Raw genomic sequence first — 14,397 nt, forward strand, 5'->3', positions numbered from 1 at the left:
CCAGAGGAAACCCCTCCTGAGCAATACCAGCTGGCAGCTAGGTGTGGCTGGGGTCTGGACAGCATCAGTCTGCAGCCTCACATCTGGACTGTTACGTGGCATCATAAGAGAAAGCCACCTGCCTTGAACAGACTTGCACAGACATGCCTGTCATTTCAAAAGTGAATGTCATGGCATCCCTCCATGAAACCGCGTTAGACTTCCAGGATCGCTTAATCTCAGGCCAGGAGAACAGTGGATTTTCAGAGCATAGATGCCAGTGCTCCTACCATTAAGAAGAGCAAGGCTGGTGTGGTATGCCCAAAGATGAACATTTCTTGCAACTATTTTATGTTTATCTACATGAATTTTAAAAACTGAATTATTTGTGCACTTCTTAGCAGTCTTCCTGGAAAAAAAAATAGTTGTGATACTACTTTATTCTCTCTGCCAGGTCTTCCTCACATGATTCTCTCCTCTGGGAATGTATTCTGTATCCGAGCAACCTGTTGAAATCCTACTCCCTCATCAATGTCAGTGTATATGTTACCTCTTTGAGGATGCAGTCCCTGACCTCCCCAGACAGAATTAATTCCTTCCTGACCTCCTGTAGCACTTTGCATCTCTCAGATACAAAACATATCTCACAGTATCTAGCATGTATCCAATCTACCCTGTAGTTTGGGAAACTACTTTGTGTGTGTGTGTATGTGTGTACCAACTTTTACTAGTTGTAGAGATCAGTTTTCTTTTCAGCATAGGGCTTGCATATGAGTGCCCAATAAATATTTATTGAGTTAAACTTGCTTCACTATCTATCTTGTTAGCCAGGACTGTCTTGGTCGCAGGTAAAAGTACCCCAACTCCAACTGGTTTAGGCAAGCAGAAGGATTGGTTCATGTTCCTGGGGACAAACAAAAGAGTATTTTGGCACATGTTTCTACCATGTTCCTAGGGATAGCAGGATAAGCCATGAATTAAGGGTCACCCAAGTTATTTCATCATGGATCATCTCTCACCCTGACTTTCAGGGCTCATGCTCATGAAAGAGACTCGGGTCTTGTGCCATCCTTGAATGAACCACTGTAGCCAGGGGAGTGGACTACACTAATGGCCAGATCTGGGGGATGTGCTTCACCTATAATAAGGGTTATCAGCCCCACTTGAACCGGAGGACAGGCAGTGGAGCAGGAGTAGTTCTTTAAGGGGAAGAAGGCATGATTGCTGGGTAGGCAAAAAAAAAATAAGAGACATTACAAGAGCCCCCTTCCTTCCATAAGGTGAGGAAGTCACCCCTGACAATTAGAACTGTCAAAGAGTAGGATAATCTCTCCTGCGAGATATTGAGCTGATCAACCATTTATCATAAATATTTCACAGAGACAAGGAGGAGTTGGATTTCTGAGGTTCTTCCTCTCACATCCTTTAGATACAAAAGAATATTAGAATGAAGAGGAAAATGAGGGAACAGAGGGCTGATGAACTAAAGTGCACATTTTCTTCTCTCCCCGATATTTTCTGCAGAGAGCAGATGTGGCTGTTGCCCCTTTAACTATCACCTTGGTCCGGGAAGAGGTGATCGATTTCTCCAAGCCGTTTATGAGTCTGGGGATCTCCATCATGATAAAAAAGCCACAGAAGTCCAAACCGGGGGTCTTTTCCTTCCTGGATCCTTTGGCTTATGAGATCTGGATGTGCATTGTGTTCGCCTACATTGGAGTGAGCGTCGTCCTTTTCCTGGTCAGCCGTTTCAGCCCCTACGAATGGCACAGCGAAGAGTTTGAGGAAGGGCGAGACCAAACCACCAGCGACCAGTCCAATGAGTTTGGGATATTCAACAGCTTGTGGTTCTCCCTGGGAGCCTTCATGCAGCAAGGATGTGACATCTCTCCCAGGTCAGTTGGCTCTTCTCATCACCTTTACTCAATGCTATATATATACATGGGGAGTTAGCGATGGCAATTTTTTCCAGACTTTATTGTATTTAGTCCTCAACTATGCTTTACTGTCAACTGTCCATTCCATGCTACGGAGGATCTGGACACGCCTTGACCGGCTCTGTCTGCTGTCTGTGTGATGTGTTCTGTCAAGATTAACAGGCATAATTGTGACTCTAATGTTCTGTATAGTACTGAGAAGGGATGGGGGGTGGTATTGTACCACTAACATTTTTGAGCACCTACCACACACCCTAAGCAAGGTTTTGAGTCCTCTTCATGCCTTATTTAATTGAATCCTCACAGAAGAATTAGGTGGGGACACTTGTGATACCTCCTTTTACAAATGAGGAACCACGGAAATGTTGAATATCTTTCCAAGGTTACACATCTGGTAGTTAGGTGAGTCAAGATTCAGATCACAATCCCAAACTATTTCTGAGTGGCAGGAGCACTGAATTATGACTGGGTTCTTGCTCTGGTTCTAGCACTTTCTGTGTGGCTCTGGACAAGTCACTTGACTCTTGTAGACCTTGGTGTCTTCATCTTTAAGAGAAAATGGTTCTTCTTTTCTCAGTTCTGAGTAAGATCTTGGAAACTGTCTAGTTCCAATTGTGATGTAAATTTGTTTCTTGTGGCTGGGAAGTTTCATGAAGTTTCTTGGAAATGCCTCTGATATCATATTGAGAATACTGGGGTGGCCAAATCAGTAAGGTTTCAGCCCTCGCGTTGGACATGAGTAGCTCCATTTTCATCTGTTTTACACACTGGACTTGTGAATACAATTTCTTTTGAGAAAGGTTTTTGGAAGGGAGAGAGGAAGGAAGGAAAGGAGGAGGGGAGGGAGAGAGAGAAGAGAAGAGAAAGAGGGAGGGAGGGAAAAGGTAAAGGAGATGGATAAAAAGAAATTTGACCACCACCCTGGAGAAGGCAAAGGCTACCCACTCCAGTATTCTGGCCTGGAGAATTCCATGGACTGTATACTCTCTGGGGTCACAAAGAGTTGGACACGACTGAGCAACTTTCACTTTCACTTCACTTTCATCTAAATCAGTACCCATATTTACTGATCTCCCTTTCCATCTCTCTGTGTAATGTTCTTTCAGCTATATTCTGGAATGTTCATGTCACAAATCCCCTCCAATTTACCTGTTAAATAAGCACTGATTGTATTTCCTTTTACAGTTGCTTAATATCTATGAGCTCTTTAATCAGGCAGTCCCTTATGGATTACCAAGCTTCAAAAGCATGCAGGGAGACATGGCTTAGCACTTGGCTGCATGAATAGATTTGCACACACTCTCACTTTCTGGGGGCATAACTGCATAAATACGAAGGCCTCATAGACATGTGCCGGAGGCATCAGTACCACCCGTCTGGCTCAGATCTGAGTGTCAGCAAGGACCAATATTGCTAAGTGGCAAGGGAATAAAATCTTCCTAAGGAGCTTCCCGAAGAACTCACTTCACCTGCTGTACAATTTAGATCATTTCATCACTCACCATTATAATCTTGTTTTTCTCTAAATAAGAAGACAGTCGGGGGAGGGGGGCGTTGTGTGGGAGAAGAGGTGTGAGACTGGCTGCCTGGCCAGTGCTGGCAGACACATGGTAAAGAGCAGAGAGAACCCAGCAGGGGAAGGGCTTGCTTAAAAATAACTCAGGCCAGTAGATAAACTGTGGGAAGCAATGATTCAGTGTCACGGGCCATCCAAACATGCAGGTGTCTGAGAAGACCCATGGGCTTGTTTTCTCTCTTATGTTCCCTTCTTGGCTGGGCATCTTACCTCCTAAAGGCACCCACGTGGTCTGACCTCAGGCTGTGTTTTCACACTCCCCACCGTTCCTCCCGAAGTCTCAAGTTAGTGACCCACAAACTGAATCTGCTACCAGGCATGAGTCAATGATTCGCACAGTCTGCCAATGATGCTCCGAAACTGAGTGACAGCTGCCCTCTGGAGCTGATCCATGACATCCCCATGGACCGCAGCCCCCAGTGATCCGCTTCACTCCGCTGCGACTCAGCTGGCCCCTGAGAGAGTATGTGAGTTTGTGACTTCTGGCTAGAAGAGGGTTTTCAGACTGTGTTTCCAGGACTCCTGAGGGTTCTATGAGGCTATCTTAGGAAATGACCTTGAGGTGAAGATGAGACTAAACAGGAAAGTACCCAGCCTCCTTCCTCCTCACTTTTAATAAAACAACTCCACTCTGTGATTCTGTATCTTCCCTGGTAAAACGGCAAACAACCTCTAGTATTGTTAAAAGAGATTGATGTAAGGACTTCTCTGGTGGTCTAGTGGTTACGAATCTGTCTTGCAATGCAGGGGACATGGGTTCCATCCCTGGTTAGGGAACTAAGAGCCTACACGCCATGGAATAACTAAGGCGCCCCAACTATTGAGCTCGTGTGCTACAAGTAGAGAGTCCATGTACCACAATAAAAGTTCCAGCACAATGCAGTGAAGATCCCAGGTGCCACTACTATGCTGCTGCTGCTGCTAAGTCACTTCAGTCTTGTCCGACTCTGTGCAACCCCATAGACGGCAGCCCACCAGGCTCCCCCGTCCCTGGGATTCTCCAGGCAAGAGCACTGGAGTGTGTTGCCATTTCCTTCTCCAATGTGTGAAAGTGAAGTCGCTCAGTCATGTCCGACTCCTAGCAACCCCATGGACTGCAGCCCACCAGGCTCCTCCGTCCATGGGATTTTCCAGGCAAGAGTACTGCAGTGGGGTGCCATTGCCGTCTCCGGCCACGACTATGACCCAACAATAAATAAAGACCAATATGTATAGAACTCGTAACACACTATTTAGACAACACATAGGAAACACAATAAACGAGAAGCTACTTCAGTTCTTTTATCAAGTTTCTGTATTGTAAACTTCACTAGAAGGAAGGGTGCCATTGTAAACTTCACAGTGAAAACCCAATGGACCTCTGTCTCCTGGGCAAACCCACAGACAGAGAGGCACAGTGATTCACTCCTGGGTTCCTGAGACACCCCTCACAAGGACTGGGCAGAAGGATTTGTCATTTTGGCTTTGAGCAGAGAGAGGAGTCAACCTGCCAGAATAAGGATGAGATGGACTCCTGCTAACCAGGCCTAGCTTGGCCAACTCCAGCACTTAGGGGTCTGTAGAAGCCCCGCTAAGAGTCAGAATATGCATCGCAACATTTGATGGGAATATATGCTAAAGAGAAAAGGCACATACTTGTCAATAGGACCAGACAAAAACACAGGGATGCTAAGACAGTGGTGAAAGCCAGGGCCAAGCAGACAACTAGAAGCTTTCGTTATTGTTGTTTATATATTTAACGTAAACAACATCAAAAGTCCACGGAGCTTTAGGAGCCTCTGATATACATAGCATTAGACACCCTGGGGTTACAGTAGGAGGTATTATATTTTTAAGGGCTTTTTTATACTCAAACATCCTTTCAAATCAGCTTCAATTAATTTTTCTTGCTATTTATTAACAGTGTATCATAAATTCTCAAAATTTAGAAATTGGGAGACTAAATTCCAACTAAATTGCATATATCTGCATACATACACAAGTAGCTTTGGTTTTTTTTAATTTATTCAATATTTATATTAATGACCAACCTAGATAGCATATTGAAAAGCAGAGATATTACTTTGCCAACAAAGGTCCGTCTAGTCAAGGCTGTGGTTTTTCCAGTGGTCATGCATGGATGTGAAAGTTGGACTGTGAAGAAAGCTGAGCGCTGAAGAATTGATGCTTTTGAACTGTGGTGTTGGAGAAGACTCTTGAGAGTCCCTTGGACTGCAAGGACATCCAACCAGTCCATTCTAGAGAATCAGTCCTGGGTGTTCTTTGGAAGGACTGATGCTAAAACTGAAACTCCAGTACTTTGGCCACCTCATGTGAAGAGTTGACTCATTGGAAAAGACTCTGATGCTGGGAGGGATTGGGGGCAGGAGGAGAAGGGGACGACAGAGGATGAGATGGCTGGATGGCATCACGGACTCGATGGACATGAGTTTGAGTGAACTCCGGGAGTTGGTGATGGACAGGGAGGCCTGGTGTGCTGCAGTTCATGGGGTCTCGAAGAGTCGGACACAACAGTGACTGAAACTGAACTGATACTAACAACAACAACAACAACAAAAAAAACAATTAAATGTGACCAAATACAGTTAGTTGTCTGTAAGTAGCTCAATCATCTGACCAGAGTAATGTGACCAGATGGAGAGTTATCTTTCTTAGATGAAAAGGAAAGTGGAGGCAGATAGTAGCCCTGGTTCAGTGAAATGAGGATCAGCTCTTTTGTGGCTGCCCTGGCGTTTACTCCCGTCACAAGGCGGCAGCTCCCAGATGCCATGTCCAGGTTCAAGCAGGAAGACGGGGAGGAAGTACTGCAGCCAGTTCTGCTTCTCTGAATCAGGAAAACAAAAGCTGGACAATATACTTCCCACCCCAAGCAGACGTCTCCTTCTATCCATCTCATTAGTAAGAACAGTGGCCCGTGATTACTTCTAGTAGCACCGAAGGTAGGAAAGGCAAGAATACAGTTTTTTAGCCTCTAAAATGGAAAGGGTGAGAACGGATGTTGATGAGTGAGCCAACAGCATGGGCCACAGTGCTTGTGCTGTGCTGTGCTTAGTCACTCAGTCACGTCCGATTCTTTGTGACCTCAGACCTCAGACTCTTTGTGACCTGGACTGTAGCCCGCCAGGCTCCTCTGTCCATGAAGATTCTCCAGGCAAGAATACTGGAGTGGGTTGCCATGCCCTAGAGCTGAAGTTTTCTACACTAGCTCCACAGATAGACAAAATAATCTGTCATTAGCACCTTCAGTGATGTATACCAGGAAATGCTACTGGTTGGCTTTCAAGATTCTTCCCTCCTCCCTTTAAAATATTTATATGAGAAATTGTCTTTGTGTAGCCTATTTTAACATTGAAAGTTAAAACTCAGTTGAGCTGTGATCACAAGAAATATTTTTTTTTAATTTTGTTGATGGTAAGATAGAAATGCCATCATGAATTGCATTTGCAGGCCTGTGTCTTATGCCCAAAATACCTATGTTTAATAGATATTTTAGATTTCTTTTTTCATAAATGAGAACATTTTGAGAAGGGATGTATGAAAGAAAGGACAAAAATCACCCCAGGAAAAATTTATCTTCAGTTCCCACAACTTTCATTTCTGTAGCTTTTCCTCCTATTTGTGTCCAGGGTCATTTATTTATTCAACAGATATTACTAATTGCCTGTAAGGTACAGCACAGGGTGCTGAGGATATAAAGATATGTTGATGATGGCGTTTGAGGGTATGGGAGTCTTTGCTTCCGGGAGCTGGCAAGTACAGTGAGGTAACACAGATGTTAAATAAACAATTGTGAATGTATAAACTGTGATGCACTATGAATAAAATGAAACTGCTGCAGCAACAGATAATAGAGGAAGTGGAATTAAAGGGGACTTAGGGTGTTCTGAGAAAGCTTCTCCACGGCGCAGAGAGGCAAGGAGGAGCTAGGCTGACACAGAGCTGTATTATTAGAGAAGCAGGCAGAGGCAAGATCTCACAGAGACTTGGGGCCATAGCATAGATTTAAAGTTTTACTCTAAATACATAGGAAGGCCCTGGGGAGTTTTAAGTAAGAGAAGGATTGATTTACATGCTATAATGCTACTCTGGGGAGCTATGAGGAAAATAAATTAAAGCAGAAAATAGTCAAGAGTGGAAGCAGAGGGACTGAGCAGTAGGCTCTCACAGCTGTCTAGGGGCAATTACAGTGATGGAAATTATGATGGTCATGGAGATGGATTAGCGGTCTACTTTGAAACTAGAAATGACAGCACTGGCTGAAGGATTAGATATCTGAAGGGAGGAGAGCAAGAGTCAGTGGTGCCTCCAAGAAGAAGGGGGCATTTGGAAAACATGGCACCACACTTCCGGAGACCTTTAGGTCTGGCTCTGATCAAGAGAAGGATCTGACTCATCTACCCCATGTTACAGAGGAGTAAACTGAGGCCCCAAAGGGGGAAGGGATTTTCTCTAAAGTCCCCATGGCAATGCCTCTGGCCAGTTGCTGCCCGCCCTGCAGTGTCATCCCAGGCTCCATCGCTTGCAAATGGACTAAGAGTGAGCCTTTCAACTCTATTCCCACGGCCCTCCCCATTGGCTTCCAGTTTTCTGGGATCAGATGACCCTAGTAAGAAAAAGGAGAAGGGTGTGGAAGGTCCCAGGGGAAGAGAGGAAAATGGGAAATGATGATTCCAGCTTTCAGAACTCTTACTCCTGATCTTAGAATGTGACAGAATGTATGATAATTATTTCCACCTAGGGAAGATAATTACTCTCAGCAAGAAGAATTCTAAAGCAGGGGAGTGGTAGCACTTTGGAGATCTCCAGGAACCCTGTACCACCACTCTGCTTCCCCCCAATCCCAGTTAATGTGCTTGCTGAGGGCCTGGAGACTGATTCACCATGGGAACAGAGTAGCCAATGAACAGAGCCTAAACTGATAACCAATGACAGCCTGACTTTCGCATTCACACACAAATCCACAGCAACCAGGACTACAGTGCACAGAGGGGTGATGAGGAATCTCCCCTTTCCACCTCTTGTTCTCCCCACTTCCCTCCCAGAGACAGTCATGCAAACCCCTTCCTCTGGCCAATACTGGTGTCACTGAAGTGTTGCATGGGGAAAAGGGGTAAATATTCAGGGAAGTTGATGGAACCAGCCTGAATTTATAAAATATTTCATCTTCCCAGGCGGTGCTAGTGGTAAAGAATCTGCCTGTCAATGTAAGAGATGTGGGTTCAATCCCTAGATTGGGAAGACTGCCTGGAGTAGGAAATGGCAACCCATTCCAGTTCTCTTGCCTGGAAAATTCCATGGACAGAGGAGCCTGGCAGGCTACAGTCCACGGGATTGCAAAGAGTCAGACATGACTGAGCGCTCTGAGCACACACACAATCCTAATCCAGTCTTTAGAAAACATAAGCCTCATTTAGGACACAGACTCGGTGCTGTAAGGAAGGATGTGTGCACAGCGATGATGCAAGAAGTGGGTTTGATGCTCTTAGGACTAGGTATGAGGGTTTCTGCTGGGACTCCCGCATCATAATCACCTGGGATACCTGTCAAAATACAGATTTCCAGGCCCCATCCTAAGTCTGAGGAACTGGAAATTCTGCATCTAGAGAGAGGAGTACACATTTCACAAGCCCTCCCCTTCCCCCAAGGCAGGTTGGCATTAAAATTGGAAAGCCATTGAGCTAGGATGTTGTTCAGTTAAGCCAGTTTGGAAGTGTAAGAAGTGAGGTCCATGGTTCAGCCAGAAATCATGCTAGTCAACTGCCACAAACACTGAGCCCAGCATCTGCCTGCCCTGCATGTGTTACCTGCCAAGGGAGTGAGACCCTGGGCGTGGCCACTGAAGGCAGAGGCCTTGCAGGGACGCCGCTTCCTCCCCAGGCCAGGCTCCTGGAGGAGCTCCTATAGGATTCACCAGAGCACATCTCCCTGGGTAACAGGAGCTGCAGCTGTGGCAGGGTGATCTGTGCAGGGACAGTGATTCCCCATCACTGGGGACTCCAGCTCCATGCCTCCTTCCTTTTCAACTTTAACCCTCTGCTACCCAGTGGCGAGACCCAGAGCCAGGCTCTGATAGTGAGCAGTTTCACAGACCGTGGAGAAGCACAGGAGGAGAACTTTCAGAGCCTGCACAAGCCACATACAGGTGTTCAAACAAAGGCAGTGACAGGAGGGTAAAAGCTTCGCTGGACGTGCAAATGAAAAGCACCATTTTCTGCCCCTCAGCCAGCAGTTCTGGCCATCAGCAAAGGGGAAGTCACATCTCTAGACTGTCATGGATGTCCAGGGTTTGAACAGTTTAATTGAAGGAGAAAGGTGTTTTGTTTTGTTTTGTTGTTTTCCTCCAAACAACACTCAGAAAGTGTTTCCCAAGCTGAAAAGGATGTTTAGGACAATTTCTATCCTGAAATGTTTCTTTAGTACCTGTTACATTCAGACATGGTTCAGGTTGCTACAAGAGACATCACCAAACAAAGCAGACAAAACCCCCATCCTCCTAGAGCTTACCTTCCAGTGAGAGGAGGCAGGCAGTAAAAAAAAAAAAAAAAAAATGTAATCAACACCCCCATCCCAATTCCATAGATGAAGATTCTGGCTTACAGGGAAGGGGAAGGGACTCAGACATAATTAGCATAAGCTTCCCTGGTGGCTCAGACAGTAGAGAATCTATGTGCAGTGCAGGAGACCCAGGTTAGATCTCTGGGTCTGGAAGATCCCCTGGAGGAGGAAATGGTAACCTACTCCAGTATTCTTGCCTGGAGAATCCCATGGATGAAGGAGCCCGGTGGGCTACAGTTCATGGGGTCGCCAAGAGTCGGACATGACTGACTGACTAACACTTTGAGTAACACAAAAACAGGGGTCAGCTGGGGGCTGTGTTGACCTGGGCGTGCCTGCGTCAGCTAAAAGGGGACTGCTCCCACTCAGCCCTGGACAGTCACTTCCCAGACAGCTCTGCAGATAAAGCCAAAGTTCACCTGGATTCAGCTTGTGGGCCAGCAGTTGGGCACCCCTGGAAGAACGATGAGGAGTACAAAACACCACTGTACCTTTAATGCATTTAGACACACTCAGAATATCATATTCGTAGAATTTTTTAAAAGGAATTCTCCTTTCTCTCAGCCCTCATTTTTGGTTCCAAGGATAAAGACCTGATTGCTGTGTTTTTCTTTCTTTTCACGTACCTTGGAAAATCCAGGCTGTGAATGGGACTGCATTAAAACAAAGTCCTCACAGCTCTATATGCAGAAAGACTTGCCTGCCTCTTCCTGAGATCTACATTTTCCTGGAGAGAACCCCTGTTTCTTTTTAATTCCCCTCCAGAAATGCAGCACCTGAGATCCACAGACCCAACTGTTTGCCTGGAAAGAAGTCCTGAGTTGTAAAAAGAGAACAATGAAAGCATCATTAGTTGAATTGATGGAGAATGTATGCTCAGAGTCCTGTGGGGATCCCCATGGTTTGAGTATGATTTATGGACCACCATCCACCTGTGGCAAATTAATGCTTCTACCCAAGTTGTGTTCAAGCAAGACCACAGGTGAATGAAGCCCAAGGTTGCTCGCAGAAAATAGCGCATTCCACTAACACAGAAACGAGAGACCTACATGACGACAGTCACCGTGTGAATCTGGTGGCTTAAGAAAGAGGACCTTAAAGTGAGGAGACAGTAGCTGCTGGGGGCAGAATGGAGCCCTTCCCAGGGAGGGAATCAGGAGCAGCTGTGTCACAGGAGGTGGGCCCACAGGATTGGCTGCTGCTACTGAGTCGTTTCAGTCGTGTCCGACTCTGTGCGACCCCAGAGATGGCAGCCCACCAGGCTCCCCGTCCCTGGGACTCTCCAGGCAAGAACACTGGAGTGGGTTGCCATTTCCTTCTCCAATGCATGAAAGTGAAAAGTCAAAGTGAAGTCGCTCAGTCGTGTCCGACTCTTAGCGACCCCATGGATTGCAGCCCACCAGGCTCCTCCGTCCATGGGATTTTCCAGGCAAGAGTACTGGAGTGGGGTGCCATTGGAGGAGGTGATAAAAGATCTTAGAAAAAAGCTCAGTCTACTAGCCCACTGGGTGAGTCACGTCCCCTCTCTCTCTCACTTTCCCCCCTTCAGAATGGGAGAAGGATGGTGCCTGGCATGTCTGCAGCCCCCATCTAAGACTTCTGTCCCTTTGATTCCCAAGTCCAGACAAGGCTCTAGCCAAGCCAGGTTGTGCATCAGTCTATTCCCTCAGCCCCAAGCTGCCTTTATAGTCTTGACATTCCCTGTATTTGGAGCAGCTTCTCTCATCCCTCTTGCTCAATGACGCTCTCTTTTGCAAATACTGAAATCCCATTGCTCCCCTCCTCACCCCAATTCTCCCGGGAAGCTATGCATCGCAGGAATAGAGCTTGATCTCTGGAACTGGCCTGCCTCCAGCTGAATCCTAGCTCTGCCACTTACTGGCCATGTCAGCGTAGGAAAGTAACTCTCTGTGCCTTGGTTGCTTCTTCTGGGAGGTGGAGATAGTAAGACCACCAACTTCAAGGGTATTCTCTGAGTATTAAATGGCATCATGTGTGGAAAGCTCTTCCTTTGCACAGAGGTGATGAACACAGTAAATGGTATTGACATAGTTGTTGCTATTGCTATCTGAACCTCTCTGAGGGCATCATCTATCTTCAATGCTTAGCTACTGTTGCCCAATTCTGTTCCTTATCAAAACACAAACCAGAAAACCTATCCTTGCCACTCATCCAGAACCTGACACGGGGGTTAGGCATTCTTAATACTCAACACGTGCTTGTTGAATGAAAATATGCACTTTCACAAGTAGCCTTCTAAAGACCATGTCACATTTTTCACTTAATGGAGAGAAAGCAACCCAAGAGAGAATTTCTGGTGGTCACTCCCTGTGTAATGTGGGGAAAGTCAGTCCTGGGATCTCAACAGATGTGAAGAAAAGCAGAAAGAACTGGAGAAAAGGAAGTGAAATAGACCAATCCAGAAAACAAAGTTCCCTCTCTACTATGTATCAGGCACTCTCTTAAGTGTCATGTGATGTTACCTCTAATTATCATGACAACCTCTGTTCAGGGATATCGACCCCATTTTATAGATAAGAAAACTGAGGCAGACGACAATTAACTCCCTTATTCACGGTTTTCTAGCAGAGCTGGGATTATAACCTATGTCTATTGGATTCAAAGACTTGTGATTTATTTTTGAGACACCATTGTCTTCCAAGATCAGAAATCTTTTGATGGTCCCTCAGGGCTTCCTATGGATTGTCAGATTTCATGGAAATAAAAAGCATCCTTTTTCATCTGTAGGGTTCTCTAGCTTTTAAAAAATAGACTTTTTTGGCTTTGAGTTTTTCCATTAATATTCCTTACAGTATCTTTTTCCTTAAAAGTCATCTCCTGGGGAAGAAGAGGGGACCCCCTGGGAGTGCACTCTGCCCCCCCCAGAGTGTGTGCAGCGCAGCCAGTTGGTGAGGGAGATGGTGAAACAGACAAGAGCAAAGATAAAACTGGTGCCACTTTGGAGGAGCGAGTTTCTTGGTTTCAGCTGGGAGGTGACTGTGGGCATAGGGTGGATCCCACAGCCAGAGCCAAAAGCTGGAGAGAGAATGTTTTTCCCTGTAGGATTTTAGACTTGAATGGAGGAGGGACAAGGCAAAAAGAATTACAAATGGCCTTAAAATTATGGTCCATCTGGAGTCGACACATTCCTCTAGAAACGGTTGTGCACATGTGGCAAGAGGTAATATAAGGGTTTTCATTGCTCTAGTGGGTTCCTGCTGATGGTTGCTGTCTCCTGATGGTTGCTGGGTTCCTGTCTCCTGCTGATGGTTGCTCAGCAGCTAGTTGCAATTTTGGTGCTCTCACAGAAGGTGAGCACACATCCTTCTGATCTGCCATCTTGAATCAATCTCCTCTCACTTGTTTTAAAAAGCTGGAAGTAGCCTGCTGCCCATCAGCTGAAGACAGTGATGGTTCACCATCCAGGGGCAGACAATGCAGCTATTAGGGTGGATGAACAAGGATGCCTGTGCTACTCTGCAAGGATCTTCAGGATTGCATAGCAGGGGAATAATGGGCTCTGGTCCCACTGGTCCCAAATTGTAGGCTCTTTTCACTGCATCTTGCTGCCTCTTTGGAACACAGGGAATGTGTCTCTGAGAACTAAACTCTGTGGTATTTGGAGCTCATGCTAGATTTTCTTCTGAGAAATGAAATATTAGTGTGGGTTGTAGTACAAAGAGACCTCTGGGAAGCGCTGGACTGTGCCTTGAAAATGAGCTAAGATTTTCCACAAAAGCAGAGAGAAATGAAGACAGAAGTCTCTGGTGGGGGAACCACTGTGAGCAGAAGCACTGAAGCGGGCATGTGTTGAGCCAGGGGACCTGTCAATCACGCTCATCCCTAGGGACTCATTAGCCAAGGGTTCAGAGCTCACAAGATTCAATGACGCATTCAATACCATGACTTTGGGGGCCTGATAAGCTGTTGTATAGTCATTAGAGTGTCACCCAAGAAACAGAGAGTCTAAAGTGGGCAGTGCTGGGCCAGTTCTTCAGTTGCTGCAGGAAGTAACTCCCTACTCCCCATGAAGCACCTTTACTGATTGGTGTTAAGTCTTGGTCCACTGTGGACAAAACCATGTCAGTGAGGGTCTAATTTCTGAATCAGAGGATCTTGGCTCTCAAGAAGTCCCCGCCACTGCTGCTGCCAGGTAATTTATCTCCCGAGCAGCAGACAGAAGGGGCTGTCAGGCAGAAAGATGCCTTCCCTTCTGTGCAAGTCTGGCCGGGTACTCAGCTGGTATCCATCTCCCCTTTCATGCCCTGTTCTCTGTGGAGGTACCCATTCTGAGAATGGGCAGAGAGAATGAAGAGGGAGTTTATCTTGCTTTGTTTCTGGTTACAGTAG

At 46.1% G+C, this 14,397-nt stretch overlaps 1 protein-coding gene across 4 annotated transcripts in view; it reads left to right on the forward strand.

Annotated features, from left to right (window-relative positions):
• Positions 1 to 14,397, forward strand: part of GRIA1 (glutamate ionotropic receptor AMPA type subunit 1) — a 350,905-nt gene that overhangs the window by 253,016 nt on the left and 83,492 nt on the right. For all 4 annotated transcript variants that reach the window (XM_005894393.2, XM_005894392.2, XM_070374901.1 and 1 more), the window contains one exon: positions 1,504 to 1,874. In XM_005894393.2, the coding sequence (XP_005894455.1) occupies positions 1,504 to 1,874 (371 nt within the window). The remainder of the gene's footprint in view (positions 1 to 1,503; positions 1,875 to 14,397) is intronic.

This window comes from Bos mutus, chromosome 7 (assembly GCF_027580195.1).
Source record: "Bos mutus isolate GX-2022 chromosome 7, NWIPB_WYAK_1.1, whole genome shotgun sequence".
Taxonomy (NCBI): domain Eukaryota; kingdom Metazoa; phylum Chordata; class Mammalia; order Artiodactyla; family Bovidae; genus Bos; species Bos mutus.